Consider the following 21,546-nt stretch of genomic DNA (forward strand, 5'->3'; position numbering starts at 1 on the left):
ATAGGAGCTTCTACAAGGACTTGCACAAAACCATGACTGATGGATATATTTGTAGGCCGTTCAGTTAGTTCCATCAGCTCACTCAAACACATTTTGAACAGATTATGTACTGCAGTACTTCGTAGACCATACATTAAACAAGAGACTTTGCTCTGAGCCACTGCTTCCCAAAATCCACGGGGAAAAGGAAGCAGGAAAAAACAAAACTCATAGAGTTCGACAGCTACCGAGGCAACACTTGCCATTTACAATATAAGCCCAAATATTTTTGCAACACAACTATATATTAATTTAATAAAATACACAATATAGCTCTTATACACTCAACAATTTGGCTCATATGCACTGAATCTGCAATAAATCAATAAAAATATGTCATTTGATGTAAACACACTGAATCTTCTTACATTTGCACATTTATATGATCGTGTGATTTGTGTGGATGTCTAAGACATTTTCACTTTCCTGAGCTATTTTAGTGTCCACAAATGAATTAAAAAGTGTTAAGAACATTAATTTATTTTGTGTATTACCCTGAAAGGTAACTTTTTAAAAGGTATTTTTCTCCTCGTTTTTCTTTTTAACTTACTACTAACTACTTATAGCTTTGTTGGACACTAAAATGCTAAATAGATACCATTTTTTTTTCTTCTTTTTCAAGTGCGTTAGCTGATGTGTGTGCAGGACAAGATGGACAATATCATTTTACATTTAATCTTAATATGATATGAAGTGTTTTACTGATGATCAGGATATGTCTGGTTGAATAATGATCTGGAATGGTGTTGTTTTTGTTTTCTTGTTCTTTTTTTTTTTTTTTTTTTTTTTTTTTTTTCCTTTCCTCTCTTATTTGTGGCAGATAACTTTGTACATAAATGTTTACCACAAATGAATGTTAATGTTTGGTGTCGCTTGGACTACTACAAGAACTCTTTTAGGACTTTCCGTAGAAGCCTGTGGTGACTGCTGGCAATCCACCACAGAATAGAAATATTCAACCCTGTTTTTCTTGGGGTTTATACGTAAACAGTAAAGTCAGCATCAGCTATTGAGGACAGTCTTAAAGTATCAGACGTATTTCCATTCCACCTTTCTCACACCTTCCTATCAGATTGTCAAAATGGCACCGTCTTTCCTTCATTCATATAGTTCTTTGTGTACTTGACTCTGTCCTAATGAAAGTTTGGTCAAAATGAAACCAGTGTTATCTGTCAAAAAGAAAGAGCAGTGAAAAGAACATACTTGTGGGCACTTCAGATGTTCACTAAAAGCCTTTACGCAGCATTGGTCTTCCTTCATTCCTGTAAATCTGTTACAACCGGGGGATTTTATTTTTTATTTAATTAGTTTTAATCAGCAGAAGAGGAATGTAACTGCCAGCCTGTCCTTATTTTCCCCCTTACTTTCTGATGGCCACAGGATCATTTCCCCGACAGTCCTGCAAGAGCTTGTCTATTTCTCTCACAACTTCCTCGGCATCCACCGACTCCCTGCCTAGATCCCGGGCTGAACGGTCTAACTGTTCCAGAACAGAGTCCATCTCACTTGAGTCTCGGCTCACTCGGGAATGCACATCTGCAAAGGCCCTAGCCATCTGATCTGATGTAATGAAGGGAGTGTCTTTTGACTGTTTACTAGGCGATAGATACTGACTGTCAGTTGACAAGTACTGGCTGTTTGGTTCAGCCAAGGCTCCTGATTTCACTTCACAACCATCCAGAGGTCCTTTTGTTGAGGTGCAAGGCTCAATGCATGTCTTGGTTGGGCTGCTCGATGCTGAGGGAACCTCCTGAAGCAGAGGACTCAGGGCACGTTTGGCTTTTAAATAAGGTTTAACATTGGCAATGAGAATAGTGTGCTCTCTCTTGTCTTTCCCAAATGTACAAAAAGTCTTTTTCCCAGTGGGGTTCACAGTTTCGTAAGTCTCAGTCTCAACATTAGCTTCAACTGTGGGTACAAAGAGATTTGTGCGATAATCTGCATTCTCAGCCTGGCTGGCTGCAGGGAACTGTGGCATCCAACATCTGTCAGAATGACCAAGCACTCTGCATTCATCTGTGCAGTTAACACATTCTTCTTGTTCTGTAAAACAAAGGAGAAAGAGAAAAACTCTAGTTATAAGTGGATTTCTTTAATGAAGTATCTATGATCAACTTGTGATGGACTTACTTGACATCTGGTGTCTTAACTATGGAGAAAAAGAAAAGCTATAATTAAAATATTTCAGAAGGATGGCATAGATCTACTTGTTGAGACATTAGATTTATTTAATGCTATTCTTTATGTATTAAAGCATTCACGCAGCCCAGTGGAAGTAAAAAGGGGTCATTAGAGAATCATTCTCAGAGGAACGGAGCTTCAGCTGTAAACTAATCTGCTGTAGAAATCTGTTAGGCTTTGTTCTGTAAAACTCATCCTAGAAAATAGTGAGCAGTACTTAAAGAACTCAAAAGGCATTATCAGGATTAATTTTTCAAATCAAATAACTGAGCAATGACTGCCTTTCTGGAAATACAAACACTTCACAAGAATCAGCAAGCTGGCTTTTCATTTTTGTCACCTCCATTTCTTTTGTAATTGTTATGTTGTATGACAGTCACGAAATAAAAAGGTTTTCTTAAAAAGCCTACTTTTCCTGCTGAGAACCGAGAACTAGAATTTTCCATCAGAATGAATTAAATATAAGCTTGTCAAAAAGTGCATACTGCAATTTTATTAGACATGAGTATGGATCATGTAATCAGCTTTACCATTTTTGTTTTGGTGCAATAACTGAAAATGGATTTGCTCAATACATACGAGTTGGAAGAATGACAAACCATGACATACTATTTGAAATGATAATGATTGTAGGATTTCTATATTCTTATTTCTTTCAAAGAATACAGTTAAATATATGTTTTTTTAAATTCATTACATTTCTAGAACATAAATTCTAATACTTCCCATCCTACAAGTATTTAAAAACCTTAGTTTGACTGCATTTTTGAACTAACAGAATATGGTTGAACCACTACTCACCATTTTGAAATTGTATACATGACTTTAACTCAATTTCAAGAAGCAGGAAAATTCCAGAAATGTGTTTTAAACATGGATTTTGTGAAGGTTGGTTGTTTTTTGTTTGTTTGTTTGTTTTTGTTTGTTTGTTTTGTTTTCTTTTTTTCTTCTCAGGAATGACAGCTATGATGCAAATTACCTTCACTTCTTTCTTGATTTTTTTCAGTACTCTCCAATCAATGCTGACCCCATAAATCCTTTCAGTATCTCTAGGTTTTGACCAGCCACACATTGCTATTAAGGATTTTGATCAACAGAGTGGACATATCGGTTTCAAATTTGATTTTAGGAATTCAGTACATACAAAATGCCTTAAATTTCAGTTGGATTTTAAACTAAACACATTATACACATTTGCAGAGACATCCACAACAGGTCTTTACAAAAGCTGAGCAAACTTCTTGACCTGATGATAGGACAAATTCTAACAGATCATAATCTTTCCAGATTAGAAAATAACCCCCCTGTAATCTTATGATATATATAAATAATCACTAGATTCATGGACAGCTGCACTGCATAAAACTGACATAGAAGAATCATTTATTTTGCGAGTGTCCAATAGTATAAGTAAATTTGTTCACATTTATAAAAAGACATGAATACAATATGGCTTAAATTTACTCAAAATTGTCTTACATCACAATGATCAATTAAATCGGAGTGAGATAATTCATAGGATCATAGAATCATAGATTGGTTTGGGTATTAAAGGAACGATTTTTTAAAAGAAAAATCTTAAAGGAAAGGACCTTTAAGATCACCTAGTTCCAAACACCCTGCTATAGGCAAGGACAGCACCCTCTAGAACAGGTTGCTCAAAGCCCCATCCAACCTGGCCATGAATGCTTCCAGGTAGGGGACATCCACAGCCAATCTGGGCAACCTGTTCCAGTGTCTCATCACCTTCACAGTAAATAATTTCTTCCTAATATCTAGTCTAATAAATAAAATAAATACAACAACAACAACAATAATAATAATAATAAAATTTAAAAAAATAAGAATCAATTCAATTTGGTTTTTTACTTTTGTTTTATTGTGTTTTGTTTTGTTTTGCTTTGGTTTATTTTATGGGTTTGTCCGGTTTTAAATCTAACATATTTAGTTACTTATGATAAGAAATTGATATGTTACTCAAAATTTACTTAGATCTGTGAGTTTTTAGTACAGTTATTAAAAAAAAATTGTCATTCTGTATAAATACATCCTTCCTTCCTTAAATTTAAGAATGGTATAAGACTTTCAGAAAAGAAATAAGAGAATGAAGTACAGTTAGAGAAGGATACAGAGTGATTTTTGAGGAAGAGAATATAACATGCATTAAAGATAAAATTTGCAGGGGATCTCCAAGGATAAGCAAGCTTCATGCTGATTTTAGCGTACAATACAAGCTGAAGTAGTCATAATGAAAAGCATGATGAAAATACATTCCCAGCCCTAAGACTGTAACACACTGACAGAACTAGGAAAAGTTCTGATTTTGCTTCACTCGAATGAGATGAAATTGGCAGTCATGCCTGCAGGCACAACAAATATGGGACAATTGCTTAATGAAAAATGTAGGTGTAAATTTCATATATATAAAGGAGAATTTAGACACCTCATTCCAACCATTAGTTCACCTCCACTAAGATTTTTGAATCTTGTTTTCTAGAGCTTCCACCAGCTTCAAACAGCTGCTGCATTTCAAACAAATCAAATCACAATACTTTAAATGGGACATAGAGGAAAAATACTGGAAAAGAATGTTTCAAATTTTCAAGTTTTAACAGGGAATGGGCAATAGATAATAAAAGCTGAAGTCTGGTTAGCTTTTATTATGAATAGAAATCCAACAGAAATAAACTAAAAAAAAAAAAAAAAAAGTGCTCCAAGGCCAATGCAAACCAAGACCTTTCTATAATAATTCTGGAATTTTAGATTTTGCAAATATTTTCTCTAAATTGTTTCTGCTATTTTTTCTCTTTCTACAGAATGGATTTGTGGTAAACATAGCCTGTGGCATAAAAAGTGAATCTAGATAGTAGTGAGAAATAATAACTGCTTCATTTAAGATTTTCTCTAATACATATCTAAAATTATTTTACTCTTATACAATGCTGAATAAAATTTTTGGTTCTTTGCCATTCTCTAGGAAATTAATTTATTTTTGCTAACTAACTGTTTTATTTTGCAAATTTAACTATCTTTGCATCATTTTTTTAATGTATATGATTTCAATTCCTTTAAACAAAATAAAAAAATAAAAAAGATGATGCATTTGTTAGCAGCTGTTAAATGCTCTGTACTGCATAATCAATGAACAAAGATTTCTCCCTATCACTTTGCTCTTTTTAAATTATTTCATGAACGCAGAAATAATCTTTTTTCCTTTATATCTCACAGAAAAAAAAAAAAGAAAAAAAAAAACATAAAAAGAATGTAGTACTGCCTCTAAAACAAAATAATCATATTTAATGCATTGCAAGTTCACAGTTTTTACAGCTCTTTAGTCACTAGTTTTGTGTTATATTATCTTAAAATTATCTTTCATAATTTTCTACTTTCTACATTCAATATATATAGAAAGGCTGCTCCAAAAGTAGTATCTCCTATTTTATTACCTTGGCCCATGACATCAGAGGCCAATGTCAGTTGATGGTATGGCAATAGAGGTTGAATCTCCCTGCCACTATCTCATTGCATTTTGTTGCTGTGTGACAGATGGCAGCAGAGAGGCACTCTGACAAAATGATGTCTGACATGAATGTGCATATGAAACAAAGGGGTGTTATTGAACTACATGCAGAAAAAGTTACTCCCATTGATATTCATCAGTGGTTGCTGAATGGTTACAGAGATCAAGGAGTGAGTATAAGCACAGTGAGATGGTAGGTGGTACATTTCAGCAGAGGTGACAATGACATGAAAGACAAACCAGATTCTGGATGGTCATACACATTTTTATGATCATGACATGCAGTTTCTTGTTCATCACTGGTGAAAATGCATAGCTAATGGTGGTGTATGCATTGAAAAATAGTGTTTTGCAGCTTCAAGTTTGCTCTTTCAGATAGTGTTATTGTATTCTTCATATCTGTTGTAGTTTCCATGGAAATAAATAGGAGGCATTACTTTCAGAGCAACCTAAATACATATAAAATGCAGAGCTGAACAACTTATGTAATAAGAGATTCATTTTTCCACTCTTATTTTAAAACCTGGCTGTTCTGTTCTAATAAAATTATTCCCCGAACTGAGACTGACATGAACAAACCTGAGATGAAAGATGAAGATCAGAGAAGTTCTCAGCCACTGGAAATGCATTAACTATACTAGGTACTTAGTAGTGTGCTACTATGCTTTGAGGTTTTCAAAACTGATTTGTTTAATTTTGTCACTGAGTTACATTCTATGATTTGAATTTATTACTTCATGTGTGCGCACATACACTGATTATGAAGATAACATACAGTATTTGCATTATTCATTGGCATCAGTAAACATACAAATTTTACTGGCAATCTCTTTAAGTAGAGGAGATATATAACGTAGCATATATATCATGTATATTGCATGTCACATCTTCCTTCCCCTTCTCACTTCCTGCATTTGCTATAGCAGGATTGCATTCATACTCATAGTATTGACTAGCTTTCCATTTCTGATCCTCGGGCACCTTAGTGAAAGAATTAAATATGAAGCCAAAAAAAAAAAAAAAAAAAAAAAAAAGGCAGTTCTGTAAAGAAAAATATCTTGATTGACCTTGAAGTGAAAACCACCTATCATGGCTGGTTCATGACCTTTAGTATTCTAGTTTTGAAAATCTGTCTCTTAGACTTCACTTTTTTTGCATCACATTGTGGGAAATGGATTTCATATATTGATTATCATACATTATAAGCCACTCATCTCACTATTAGCTTGTAATTTTGCCTGCTACATATAACAGACAGTGAGAAAAATTGAGCAGGCCCTCTTAGTACTAGCTGTAGAAACTACAAATATGAAATGAACTATCACCACCACAGGCCAAATTAGTGTTTGTAAGAAAACTGAATCAATTTAAAGGTACATATATAAATATATATACATAAAATAGGTCAAACATTGCACTGTACATCAAGATGCCTGGTAGAGCAATACGCACCATTGGTCTTTATTTCTATGCTTGTCTCCCTCAAGTTGAAAATAAACCTTTAACAGTGCAAGTGTGTACAATAAACAGAAGCAGCCTAGAGGTTTTCCAAACTCTCTGGAGCTCTAAGGGTAAACAGTCAGAAGTGCTTCATGCACTTCAGGGAGAAAACACACGAAAATAGAACCGCTAAATTATCTGCCATCAAAAGAAAGAAGAAAGAAGTTGTCTGGAAAAAACAGTCACCTAGATAGGAAACTTTTACTGGACTGAAATTTAAGATGGTTTAGGAAAAAAAATATATATGTTGGAAAAATATAAATTGCAATGCAAGGTATGTATTTTAGTGTAACCTATGACATATGTTACATATTTTATTCTGCCTCACCAGAGAAGTTAGTAATTAACATCTGTATTCTGTATCAAGTTTGATGCAAAAAATGGTCTTATTTAATTTTCTATTCTTTCCTCATAAATACTATGAATACTTTTAAATACAGGTACTGATTTCACTGCAAACATATTTTACTAATTAATTAATTAATGCTTTGGATATCTGGCTCCCTTAAATGGCTAAAACTGAGATATTGCAATTGAGCTTATTAATCACATAAAATTTGCATAATGATAACAGAGAAATTTGTAATTTTTTATCTTAAGAAAAGCAAAAAATACAACAGTGACTTACTGTAGACAAACTGACTTCATAAATTATTAGTTTTCCAATTACATTGGACCCTAATTATTTTTATTGCACACACATACATGAAGCTGCAAAGCAAATAAAAAGTAACCAATCCCTGTACATAAAACCTCAGCATATAAAAACTTGCAAGAAATATATCATGTAAGATGAAGAACACTGTAGTCTGTATAAAAGCACACCATGTAATGCAATGAGAAATGTGAAGGTTTGAGCATAATTAAAATCAGATTTAAAATATATGTTTGCATGTATGTGTATATAACCTTCACACAAGCCTGGACATACACATGCATACATATATAAAATCATTTTCCTTCTAAACCTGTAAATGCTTTTATCAAATTGTTTGAATTGAAACAAGGCAGACACAATTTGGGTCATAATTTATAAGATTTGACTTGGTAAATGGTTATTCATGTGCATTCTTTTCCAAGAGTTTGTTACTCACAAAATGTAAAACAAAAGTGTTCCTCTTTATGAACATATGCTCATCAGTGAAGATTAAATTAGTATTTGTATAAATAAAAACTATAAATAAATAAATAAATAATGTATATAAATAAATAAATAAATAAATAGATAATGTTTTGTTAACAATGTTAATTGATCACTTTATGTTTGATTGTCCTAGGCAATGCAAAATTATTCTTCTGAACGTCTTGCTCATTTACTCCTTACCTCTCTTTCAACAGGTGACACTTAGTTTTTACTATCACATTAATAGCTTCTTCTAATAGGTGTGATTTTTTTCCTCTTCTTTTCTGTAAATATGGAAGCTAAAAAATAATCAATAATTTTCAGGGATGGTTCACTGGAATGCCTCAATGATAACAGCTCCAAATGAAAAATACACTGGAGGACTGATGCACAAAAGTGTATATTCATTCTGAAGCTTGTACTTGCACACTGCTATCCACCTTCACTTTTGAAATACTCTATTCTTCATTGCATTACACAGTGGACAGTGATTCACGTATTTAATGACCCTTGCTTTGCTTTACAAAGAAAGAGATTAATATTTGAATGCATACATACAGTTCACACTGACTTCCTATCATTTTACCCTTGATTTTGAGAATTTGTGTTCATTGTTAAAAGTATTTCCACTAAAATTCACACAATAATGAAACAAGGTGTATGTTCTGTAGTGCATATTTCTCTGGTCTGACCACAAACATATTATGTAGGGCATGGAAAGGAACACTATTTCCTTTAGGTTAGTAGAATAAAGTGTTTTGTGTATTTTAATAACTTGAAATAGATATGGCCAGTATTTTCTGTACATATGTATAAACAGATGGACAATAAACACTTCGTGTCCAAAGGAGAATATAAGTAACTATGCCTTTCAGAACTTCAGTAATTCCTGTAATATACCTGAAAAGCTTTGGATTTAAGACAGACAATTGCCTTTACTGAAGAACTGGAAGGATGGTATGTAGATATTTATTAGAAGAGGAAAATAATGGGCTTCTCTGACTTGTCCTAAGGACTATGGCTATATGACACTTCTGACAAGAACAATCAGCTAAAGTACTTCTTCTGTGGTTGAATTCCTGTTTAATTACAATTGATTTTGACATAAATGAGCAGAGGTAAACAAATACTTCTATACACATGCTTGCTGTTATTAAACAGAGCTGTCTCCATTCTGAGTATTTATATTGGCTTGTCTGTTTAAAGGCTCCTTCCAGCTAGGCAAAGCAATTATGTAGCTCAGATTAGCAGTATGACTGGCAGTAAAATAAGAAGAGAATGCCACTTTTTTTAAACCTCTTGAATTCTGTGGTCTTTTTCTGATATTAAAACAAAGCATTTGAGGCCTATAATCCTTACAAAGTTTTCCCTTTTTTTGTTTTTTGTTTGTTTTCTTGGTTGCTTACTTGCTTGTCTTTTGGACAGAGGATAAATTAAAATATATTTCTAATGTTGACTTGGCATAAAGCATTTTAAAGTAAAAAAAAGCTGGTGAGTCTATGGATTTAATTCTAGTTCAGCTGTCCAAGACCATAAATATTGGAGGAACATTGCAGTAATACAATAAGCACTACAGAACTTTTTTTTTTTTTTTTTTTTTTTTTACATAAACATGCTTTGAATTCATATTTACAATTTATTTGCAATCATATATTTCTATTTAAAGACTGCATAGCAGCAAGAAAACATTTTCATTACCTGAAAATTTTCCATCCTCACAACGGGCTGGTCCACAGATCCCAACAATGGGTCTCTGGCCTCTGCCTTGCTGTTCTGGAGGCAAATCAGACCTGTGAGTCACAGACAGGAATAGGCTCTGCTTCCAAAATTCCCAACATTGTCAGAACTTCCAAAGCACAAAAAACAGTTTCTATCATGTTCTGGGCATAGCCCACGCCCTTTGACATTTATCCATACGCTTCTCAAATGTGACTGTATAAACACAGCCCTTTCATAGCAGACAGTGAACTGAGAACATACTCCAGCCCCACACACTGAAAAGGCAAAGGACACCCCAACAACCCCCAACAACCTTAAAGGGAGGTGAGCTGCCTTAGAAACTGCTTATGTTCTATTGCAGCACCTTGACAAAATCACCCAGAAGAAAGGGGATGAGATGCTTCTGGATGCTTCATTATCTGCTTTCCTATCTGGCTGGGGCAGCTGTGAGGACGAGTGCCTCTCTGAGTAGTAATTTCTTCCTACTGAAGAAGAAAGAAGAGAGGCTGAGAATGGACACCCAGTTTTGGTTTCTAAAGTTCACCTGTAAGTCAGACCTTCCATAATTCACAGCAAAAGTACCATATGGCAGTCATGAGAAGATATTTTGGCTTTTTTCCCATCCTGCCATAAAAACCCTTCCTAGTCCAGTGCTGCAGGCAGGAATGTACATGGACTCTCTATGCCAGCTCTGCACTTAGCAGTCTACGGGGCAACTTTAGTGACTTGACAAGTTCATGGTTTTAAACAGTAAATCTTACAGAGCCCAGAAGCTGCTTCCTGGAAAAGAAAGGTGACAAAACTGCATGATTAGCAGAAGGAAATAGGTTTGAGGATCTGTTAGAAGGAATATATTTTATATAACATATTTTCTTTCTCTTGATCAAGGCAGTTCCACAGCTTTTACAGTGAGATTATTTCTGTACTAACACTCCAATATCAATAATTTCTATATCTAATTTGTAATGTTTAGTAAAAGCTAGCACTGTGTATTGTGTTGTGATGTTTAAGAATCCAGTAATTAAGCAGCCCCATATTGCTGCATCCTATACAAATAATGATAGATTGTACATCCAGAGACAAGGTAACAAGATACTATAATAAATACAAGCAATGTATGAGAAAGAAAGAAAAACTTAATGAAAATATAACCATGCTGTTGACATTTCCTGAAAATATCGATGTAAAAGCTTCATAATTTAAATAAGGTATCCCCTTTTGTCACACTGCCAAGCCACCAATGATTAGCTATATATTATACTGATGAGCCTTCCTCACCAGTTGCCAATTATCTCAGCATACAAATCTTTAATTACAAAACACTAAGCTTTTTGCTTTGTAAGCTTGTCTCAAATTTGGATGTGACAACTTGTTTACAGACATTGACTGATGACAGTGCAACTGAGGAGAAAAACAGGCTTCTAGAGAAATCTGTTTCTATATGTTTTGGTGGCTCTGTTTACATTCTGAATATAGGTAAATTCTCTTGAATTGAAGAATATAAGGTTCTGTATAGGAGCTTTATTTTATCCAATAATGAATCAACACATGAAAGCTTTTCAAATGCTGTTCTCCTTTGCAGAATCTCTCTCACACACACACAGAAAAGATATTTGTAAAGGCTATACTCATACTGAATCATTCAAAATCTGGCTACTGTGGTGAAAAAAGGAATACAGCTTCCCCCCATGTACCTGCCAGCATACCTGGATTTACAGTTAAAATCTCCTTTACCCAGGCATAATGAGACAATGTCTGTTTTATACTGATAGATGGAAAACTCACTGGGTAACATTCTTTGCTTCAAAAGGCTGATATATATGTCTTACACTTTGGACTTCATGGGAGGCACAATGCATCTGATCGAGCAAGAGGAAGAACGCTTTTGGTCTCAGGACTAAAAAACAACTTAACAGGTTCAGGCATCTTAAGGAACTCTTGTTTGGACATAGAGACACAAACATAGCTTTCCAGAAAAAGAAAATAAATAATTTAACAGTTTCATATGGAGTTTCCCTATACCATGATAAGTAGCATATTCATTATTGTTTGATTAGATGGTGCCCTAGACTATTATTTAGCAGATTGCTGGTGTTATGTTTTATCACTACCTTCAAAAGAGATCTTAGAATGGGAATACCCTTGTGCCAATTTATGGAGCACCCGTGCTCTTTTAGGAATTCAAGTTTCATAATGCTTTCCTACTCAGCTTTCTATCTGCATGGTGCTTTAATTAGATCAATCAGAAGATATAATAAGGGATGCCTTTTTAAATTTGACTCTCTAAATATAAATATTTTGGTAAGGAAAATTGTACATGTAAATAGATTGAATAAAATATTTTCAAGTTCTCCATGAACAGCAAATGAATCTCCAGAAGGTACTAAAGATGATTTCAGGGTATGCATGTCTTCATTTCCCCAGATACTTCATCAAAACCCCTACATTCAAGATCTCTTTCTTCTATTTCAAGGATCAAGGAGACTATATATATTAGCAACACTAATACAGAAAATCTCTCCTGGCAGTTACTTTTATTTGCAGCAGCTGAGCTGCTCAACTGAGAGTCATAACTTTACTTGTCATCTTTGCATTTGTTACAGCTTCATTTATTGTATTGATGTCAGAGGACTGTGACACGACCAAACACATCTTTAAGAAAAATGGATAATTTAGGATATATTTTCAAAGATGTTGGCATCATGTATTCATTGTTTTCACTAATATCTTCACTTTTAAAGTCTGCTAAACAGTAGAAGCTATTTTTCTGGTCTCTGGAAATCTTTCATTGGTGTCATATTCCTATAAGAAATGTGTTTCAGTTCTGGAAGTAGACTTAAAAGCTAATTACAAACACCACCACCAAGTCAGATGTACTCAAGGTAATTGCTCTTACAGGTGCCCTCAGATAACTTGTACAAATACCCTTTGAAGGAAACGCAGCAGTGAGGTAACAAGTTTAACACTTTATGCCAAACCGAATAGAAGCTGTAGCTCTACCTTTAAAGCTGCTGAAGGATTCAGAATATGTCAGTCAGTGTCTATCTGTTAAATACCTTTAAGAAAATTGTTACTGTGCAGAGATGATGCAGATGCTATACCCCTAGAAATAGGACAGACATGCTATAAAATGCTGCAAAATATGATTAAGTTTTGAGTGTTTTTAAGATTTTTACATTTATTGGAAACCATCATCGTAATATTTACATCATTTACAGTTTCATGCATATCTTCCACCACGATTTCATTTAAATGGGTGTCACTCCTCTCCGCTTTTTTGTTCTCTTGGATAGAAAACACAAGAGACAATTCCACGGATTTTTTTTAGTTTTAATTTTCCGTATTATAGCTAACGAGAAGAGGAGAAAACTGGATCTCATGATTGCCTTCACTCTCAGGAAGACAGAAAATTGTTATGTGAAGCACTGTGTTTGGAATCAAGGCTCAGTGGCTCAGTCTGACCTTGCACAAATTCTGTAAGGAATTAACATATAAAATAATTGTCTTAAGGGAAGCAAAAAAAAACAAGCTTTTTTTTCCTTTTTCTTCAGTTCATCTGTTACAACACGCACACGGTACATTTCCTTCTCAGGTATCTAAGACACACACAGTTTAGCAGAGCGCTAAACTTATTTGTAAGCTCTCAAGTGACTTCGCAGTTGCAGCTGAAGATGGATACAAGGCAGCTAATTTGCTGCCACCAAGGGAAAATGTTCTAACATAAAAACATTCCCTCCCATAGCTTCAAAACTGTTGAGCACCTAGGGAGCCTGACTATTTGTAGAGTTGATACTATGCATATGCTTCCTCCGTAACTGTTACATGCATACATCTGGCATCTGTCTCTGTGTTAAACAGACTTAATTGTCCTTAGTATTAGTATGTAAAAATCCTCTAACCTATATGATTAATGCAAAGGAAATAAATGATAGGATATTTATAGGGTTTTGTGTGTGTGTGTGTGTGTGTGTTTGGTTTTGTTTTTTGTTGTTGTTTTTGTTTTTCTTAGAACTATTTTTGCATTATTGACAAGGTCTTCTCCCTTTTTTCTTTTTTTCTTTTTTTCTTTTTTTTTTCTTTTTTTTTTTTTTTTAAACTTTCTTGGTTGTTCCTCCATGTTCTTTTATCCATATTAGACTTCAGAGCTCTCAGTTACTTGCCAGACATAGCTGGACCTATTCTGAAGATATGTCATAATTTCTTTAGGTGATCTTAGGGTGACTCTACATCCTAATAAATTATTCAGCTCACTGTTGCCAGTGAAGTCAAACTCAGGCAAAGCACTTGATTTCAGATTTCAATATATTTTGAAGAGATCAAAGAGCATGGCAAATCCTGTTCTTTGGTTAGTCAGACCATGCAGAACAGTAATACTCTAAAAGATGCAGGTAGTTGCATAGAATGAACACTAAACTGAAGACTTTTTGAAGTTATTTTAGCCTTTCTGTCAATGTTCATCTCAAACGCTCCAGCAAAGTAATACAAATAAACAAATGATAACCAGTATTGGTAATTTGACATCTTGCCATCATCCATGGTAACAAAATTAAATATCCTTATCATGCACCTTTTACAAGAAGTTGTTTCTATAAGAAAGGCTATAAAGCATACTCTTTCCTAAAGCAAATATAACTGCCTAAGTCTGTTTGGGATATTCCTTGAAGTTTCAAAATTGAACTATGCAGTTATCAAATGACCTGGCTGAAGCTGCAGCTCCTACCAGGTACATTAAATCCTACTGAGTATGAAGGCAAACTATAATTTTATTAGCTCTCTTCTTTAAACTTCACTAGCATGCAACAAGGAAACAAATGAGATCTTTCATCTAATTTAAGAAATTCTGGGAGAGTTCTCATCGGTCAAAGGATAAAAAAAAATGTGCACAGAAAGTGGACTGAGGTGCTGAATATCATTTTATTATCTGATGCTTAACAGCAGCTATAGGAGAAAGAATAATCTTTCTAGAAGCAGAGACAACCATATAATCAAATTTCCAGCAATTCAAATTAGCTAGAATTATTATGCTGACTTTAGAGACAATGGAGAAAAGTGGATTCAAATAGTTACTTTGCACTTGATGATACGTGCCTGGTAAAATGCTATCTTCTCTAAATGCACAGGCAGTGTGCATTCAGGTAGATCCTGAAGTTGTCTACCTCTATTTCAGAGAAACACACACACAATAGTTTGACTTTTTCAGTTAATTGGCTAAAGCTTTTCAACACTTAACATATCATTTGTTCTAAGTCTAAGGCCCAATTTTCCTTTATTGAATATAAATGGGCCTTAGGTGTGTAACTTGACATTATGAATATTCTTTTCCAAGATCTGCTCCTCATGTGTCCACATCAGTATGAAAAATGTCCCCTTGCAAAACGATATCCTAGAGATTGCCTGCATGTGTAACTTCCAGGATTTCTACAGAATATTCATTTGCTGTCTAGTCAGATCAAAATTCTTTTTCCACGGAGATATTTCCATGCAAAAGCAAAACAACTTATTTTTCTCCTCTAATATTGTGCTGCCATGCTAATGGCAAACTACTGCATCTTTCACACAAGTAACATTTACTTCAAAGTACTGCACCTCGAATGCCTGCAGGAACACATAAGAACTTGCTGCTCTTCATTGAGGAAAACTGTAGCTGATCCATTCCCTCCATGAGGCTGCAGCTCTGGTTCCATCTGACTTCTTGTCAGAGCTGTAGCAAGGAGTGGCTTTGCTGATGTACAAGGCTGCCACCTTTATACAAGCAAAATGTTTGACCAGTATGAATAATTCTTTATAATTTTATTTAATTTTATATTTTTATTGCCAGGAATTTAGCAAGATAAATTTAGAGCAGCTGATCAGCTGCATTTTATGTACAGAGCAAGCTGGGATAGTAGGCAGCACATCATCCTTCCTCCTGATTGAATTTAGATCCAAACTGCCCATCAAATCTCCTGAGCCACTGTACCTTGATTTTGTTGCCCAGGTTCTGTTGGCTCCCAGTTCTATCTGAATCCCAAAAACATCATGGGACTGAGTAGTATGCAGAAGAGTGCTAAATTCCAATTTGCTCTCATCTACAGTTCAGATCTACAAATCTTTTGCAAATATTACCAAAGCATGCATTTAAATTATGCATAACTAGGAAATTAAGAGGAAGACAGCTTTATGTATCAGATTCTTTGTGCCTTCCTGCTTGTCCTGAGATTGCAGAATTGATAGCTCTGGAACTTGGAATGAGATTTTAGATTTTCTAAGATTCTCAGAAATACGAAATACACAATATGCCAAAATAAAATTTATTGGTACGGAGTAGTATACCTCAAACTCCCACCAATCATTGAGTTCATTCCCAGAAATGGTTCTGAGCTCAAAATTAATATTTTAAAGGTTCAGTAGGCTTAAGCTTTTCCATTTATTATATCTATGTCTTTCCAACATCAACCCAAATATTCATCCCTTCTTTAAATAAATTATCAGTTTAAATTTGGCATATGCTTTTTGATTAAGTGATGGCATTTCTGAGGGAGTCAGGCTGAGATGATAAACAGGGATCCCCATACTGTCAACAACTTTCATAAAACATCAGTCACAGTCCTCTGAAAAGATGACATGCTTATTTAGCAGTTATTTTTTTTTAAAGATAATCAAGTGGAAAATCAATGATGATAATCCTGTAGAGCACATCCACATTATCAAATGTTCCTGTGATATATTAGCATGGCTACATGCCTACTGGTTTACATGATATACAAATAAATTCAGTTACAGCTGGATATTACAAACTGCCTCCATATTTTCAGCTAAGTTATCTTGAAATAGATATTCTCAGCTTCAGAGGGTTTTTTTTTTTTCAACAGAAAAAAAAAAAAAACTAATGGCATATTAAGGAAAAACAATGATAAAATTGTATAAAAAAATATAAAACTAGTAGTCTTCAATAGGTTAACTGCATAGAAAGAAGCTACTATGTAACTCTAATTTTCAAGTAAGAAAAATGAAATCATTTATTAATTTTAAATGTTTATGCAAAATGTCTCTCTTGAACTTCCCTCAAATTCATCAGAAATTAATTTGATTGAAACTCTTCCTTTGAAAAAAAAATAATATCTAAAGTAACATTATACTTTGCTTACTGTGAGAATCTCTTTTATAAAACAAAGAGCAAATTATCAATGAATATAATTACCCATTTAATTTCAAACAGGAAAAAGTGGAATAAAATTACAAAATAAAGCATTCCACACAGCTAAGGATAGGTGTATTTTGGTCACTATTTATTTTCTATTTCTGAAAAAGAAAATACAAGATTTTCTGTGTGCTTCCAGTGTTATAGTTAGCCTTCTCTATGATGATAACGTATCTCTGATGACATGGATGAATACATCTAAAATTCAAGTCTTCCTTCTAGCAAGACTGTAATCGTATACAGAAGGTCAATGACAATCTACTTATTAATACCAGCTGGTTGCAAGTAGTAAGCAGCATTTTCTTTTTTTTTTTTTTTTTTTTTTTTCTCTCTGTTTTGCTAGCTGATTTCTATGGGGACCTCCATCTATTTACCACACTAAATCCTGTTGTTCATCTAACACATACTCTGTTCATTTCTTAGAGGTAGACAATCAGAACTGGCATTATTGTTAGCATTCTCTGAAGACATGGTCGATGCAAATGTAGCTAATCCCCTCCTACTTGTTATTCAGTGTCTGCCAATAGGATTTGGGAATCCCTAAAGACAGTGTTTAAAGGGAAGGGTTAAAATCAGCTTGTGTAATGACATTCTCAGTTCTTGAGATCATTCATCATATTCATGGAATCTGTTCCATGAAGAGAACTAAGGTTGCTGATTACATTAACTTAAAACTAGATGTACAACCATCTGAGTGAATGAGATCACTGTAACTTTATTATATATGTTGGTACAAATACCTCTTTTAATCTGTTCTCAAGGCCCATGTATTCCTTGTGAAAGTCTCCATTTGGGAGATATCACCTCTAGAGTTCAACTCCCTGAGAAGCAATCATATTAAGTGAAACCTGCTGGGGTACTTGATTTAACATTAAAGTGAATTTATCAGCTATTCCCAACTTTTTGAGAGACTAATTGAATTATCAAAGGCTGCAATGGGAAATGTAAAGCCTTCTGAGATCAGATTTGTAATATAGATAAAATCCTTAACTTGTGCCCTGTGATTATCTTAAAATGTAGTAACAGGCTGAGGGCTAGAACACACCTGATGTAAGATTTATTCTGCCGGTATAAAATCTCTCTCTGCCCACCAAAATTACAGGAAAGGTCTGAAGTGTTACAGACAGGAAAAGGACAAAAATTACTTTAAAACATCATTCAGGTATGCTGCATGCCCACGTGAGCAAGTTGCATCATTTTTGATATTCAAGTCAAGTTACATACTTTCATTTCTCACTTTTTATTCCCTTTCAGAAGGAATATACATTTTTCTTCATTTTAAGAAAGTGATTCATGATCAAAATAAAGCACAAATACATTACATTCCTGAATTAGGGTACATAATATTGAGACTATTTACACAGAGAAGCTGGTGAACATTAAGTTCATCTGTGAAAATTCAGCTTTGCCAAAAATTTTACAAAATAATTATCTAGCTGTTTATTTATTTTAAATTGTTTCTCTCTGATGTGCATATAGTTTTGGAATTATAAAATGGATCTTGGCAGAAGAGACCATCTGGGGCAAAATTACAGGGCAAAAGGCAGATTTGTATCCCACTGACAATTTGTCAGAGAGATCATCTTCATATAGATACATAAACATAGATGCCCACAAAGATATCATTTAATATTTATTACAGAAACAAAGCTGTCATCTTCCATATGTATGAAAAAATATATGCTATTAATATACTACAATTATAAATGTTAAATAAGTAGTTTCACTTTACCGTGTATGATAACCTGCTAACAAAACATTATGGACATGAGCTGTGGAACTAATTAATGATTATTTTCTGCTTTTTTTGTGTGTGTGTGTGTGTTGTTACTAACTGATGTATTGAAAGGTAAGTCCATTTGAAGTTTTCTTGGTAACAGGCATTGATAATGGTTTTCTTCAGTCAAGAGTCTCCAATTTTTAATAATATGAGATAATCATTTTTTTTTCAGTTATATTGCTCAATTATACATTCCAGATATATCCAGATAGTATGCAGAAACTTATTTCTGAGTCCTGTGTGCTTGGGTAAATACTGTTTCAAAAGTTTCTGGTAACCAAGAAACGAGTCAGACAAACACAGGAATTTCAGGAATTCCTAAAAATGAAAACAAAATGAAACTTGAAAAAAACATCTAAAAATCAAATTATTTTATTATTATTATTATTATTATTATTATTATTTTCCATAACTGCTTTTGAAAGACTGATCTCTCTAACCAAGTTTTCTTTTTCGTGAGTATGTGCAAAGCACCAAGGAGATTGTGAACACTACTGTAAATTACATATTGTCTAAGTTTTTCAAATGTCACTGTCTGGCCTAATCAATGTAAAATATCTTTAAATGACTCCTTGGGTGGTTATCAATGGTTCTATGTCCAGGTGGAGGCTGGTAACAAGTGGCATCCCCCAGGGGACTGTCTTGGGACTGGTGCTCTTTAAAATCTTTATCAATGACATCTTTATCAGTGACATTGATGATGGAATCGAGTGCACCCTCAGCAAGTTTGCTGATGACACCAAGCTGAGTGGTGCGGTTGACACGGTGGAAGGAAGGGATGCCATTCAGAGGGACCTCAACAGGCTAGAAAGGTGGGCCCGGGTGAACCTGATGAGGTTCAACACAGCAAAGTGCAAGGTTTTGCACTTGAGCCGAAGAAATCCCAGGCATCTATACAGACTGGAAGGAGAGGTCCTTGAGAGCAGCCCTGCAGAGAAGGACCTGGGGGTCCTGATGGATGAAAATTTTAACATGAGCCAGCAGTGTGCTCCTGCAGCACAGAAAGCAGATGGTATCCTGGGCTCCATCAGAAGAGGGATGGCCAGCAGGGACAGGGAGGTGACTGTCCTTCTCTACTCTGCTCTTGTGAGGCCCCATCTGAAGTACTGCGTCCAGGTCTGGAGCCTCCAGTACAAGAAAGACAGAGAGTTGTTGGAAAGGGTCCAGAGGAGAGTCACAAAGATGATCAGGGGACTGGAGCACCTTCCCTACGAAGACAGGCTGAGGGAGCTGGGTTTGTTCAGCCTAGAGAAAAGAAGGCTGTGGAGTGACCTTATTTCAGCCTTTCAGTACCTAAAGGGAGCCTACAAACAGGAGGGTGTAAGAGATTATTCTTTTACATCATTGTCTCAAGGCTTGCTGGGAACACAGATGAACAAGTCCAAGCAAGTCCTGGGCAAGGGTTGAGAAATCCTTTGTCTGGAGAATGCTGATGGACAAGTACTGAGCAAGGGTTGTGAAATCCTTTGTCTGAGGGACACAGATGGAGAAGGCCAGGGGCAACGAGAGAGAGAGACAGAGAGAGACAGAGAGACAGAGAGATAAGCTGCAGCTTAATGGCCGTGAAGCAGTCTTTTGTGTGGCTTATCTCAAGGAAGATGGCTGTCTCAGGGGATATCACATGACTCTTGCTCAAGCACCCAGGAATGCCATGTAGGCAGGAGAAAGGGGAGGATAAAAGAGGAATTGAAAACCGTGAGGTTTAGGTTTTCTGGTAACAGATTCCTCATGAAGAAAAACAGAGGCTTTCTGGCAACAGATTCCTCATGAAGAAGAGGTTTCTGCCATGAGATGCCTCACAACCTGCCTCTCTCCCTCCTGGACGTGCTCTGTGCCCTCTCCCTCCTGGACTTGCTCTCTCCTGGACCTGCTACCTGAGTCCTGCTGCTTCCTCCCAGATTGGCTTTGTGACTTCTTCCTGCTACCTGCTTGCTGCCCAAGGCCAGCCACGCTGCTGCTCTCCCCTCTGCTGTTTTTGCCTTGAAACTTCAAAACATCTTGCAGCGGGACTGCTGCTGGATCCTGGTGGTGACTAGCCGTGTTTTACGTGATACTTGCTTCTTTCCTATCTTTTCTATCACCCTCCTTCCCTTCCCCATCTCCCTGATTAGGATTTATAATAAACTGGTTGGACCAACATGTGAACCGTTGTTTCTTAATCTCACGTCGGGTATACAGATATTAAAATAATCTCATCTCCCTCCTATAAACTGGGGCGAGACAGAGGGGAATCAACTCTTTGAACGTGTAGATAACAGCAGAACAATGGGAAATGGTTTCAAGTTGAAGGAGGGAAGATTTAGGTTGGATGTCAGGGGGAAGTTCTTTACAGAGAGAATGGTGAGGTGCCCAGAGAGATTGTGGATGCCCCATCCTTGGAGGTGTTTTCAAGGCCAGATTGGATGGGGCCCTGGGCAACCTGGTTTAGTATTAAATGTGGAGGTTGGTGGCCCTGCCTGTAGTAGGGGGATTGGAGATTCATAATCCTTGAGGTCCCTTCTAAC

General features: G+C 35.4%; 1 protein-coding gene across 3 annotated transcripts in view; it reads right to left on the reverse strand.

Moving 5' to 3' along the window:
- Nucleotides 1-916: 916 nt before the first annotated feature.
- The window catches only part of PCDH17 (protocadherin 17), an 87,134-nt gene continuing 66,504 nt past the window's right edge, over nucleotides 917-21,546 (reverse strand). The window contains exons 5-6 of one of the 3 annotated variants that reach the window (XM_090131201.1): nucleotides 10,062-10,136; nucleotides 917-2,082 (exon numbers count right to left, since the gene is read on the reverse strand). In XM_090131201.1, coding sequence (XP_089987327.1) covers nucleotides 1,400-2,082; nucleotides 10,062-10,136 — 758 coding nt within the window. In that variant the 3' untranslated portion in view covers nucleotides 917-1,399. Of the gene's footprint in view, nucleotides 2,083-10,061; nucleotides 10,154-21,546 lie in introns of all 3 variants that reach the window. The other 2 variants (XM_090131198.1, XM_090131204.1) reach the window with 2 other exon arrangements.

The sequence above is a fragment of the Phasianus colchicus genome, chromosome 1 (assembly GCF_987193195.1).
Source record: "Phasianus colchicus chromosome 1, bPhaCol1.hap1.1, whole genome shotgun sequence".
Taxonomy (NCBI): domain Eukaryota; kingdom Metazoa; phylum Chordata; class Aves; order Galliformes; family Phasianidae; genus Phasianus; species Phasianus colchicus.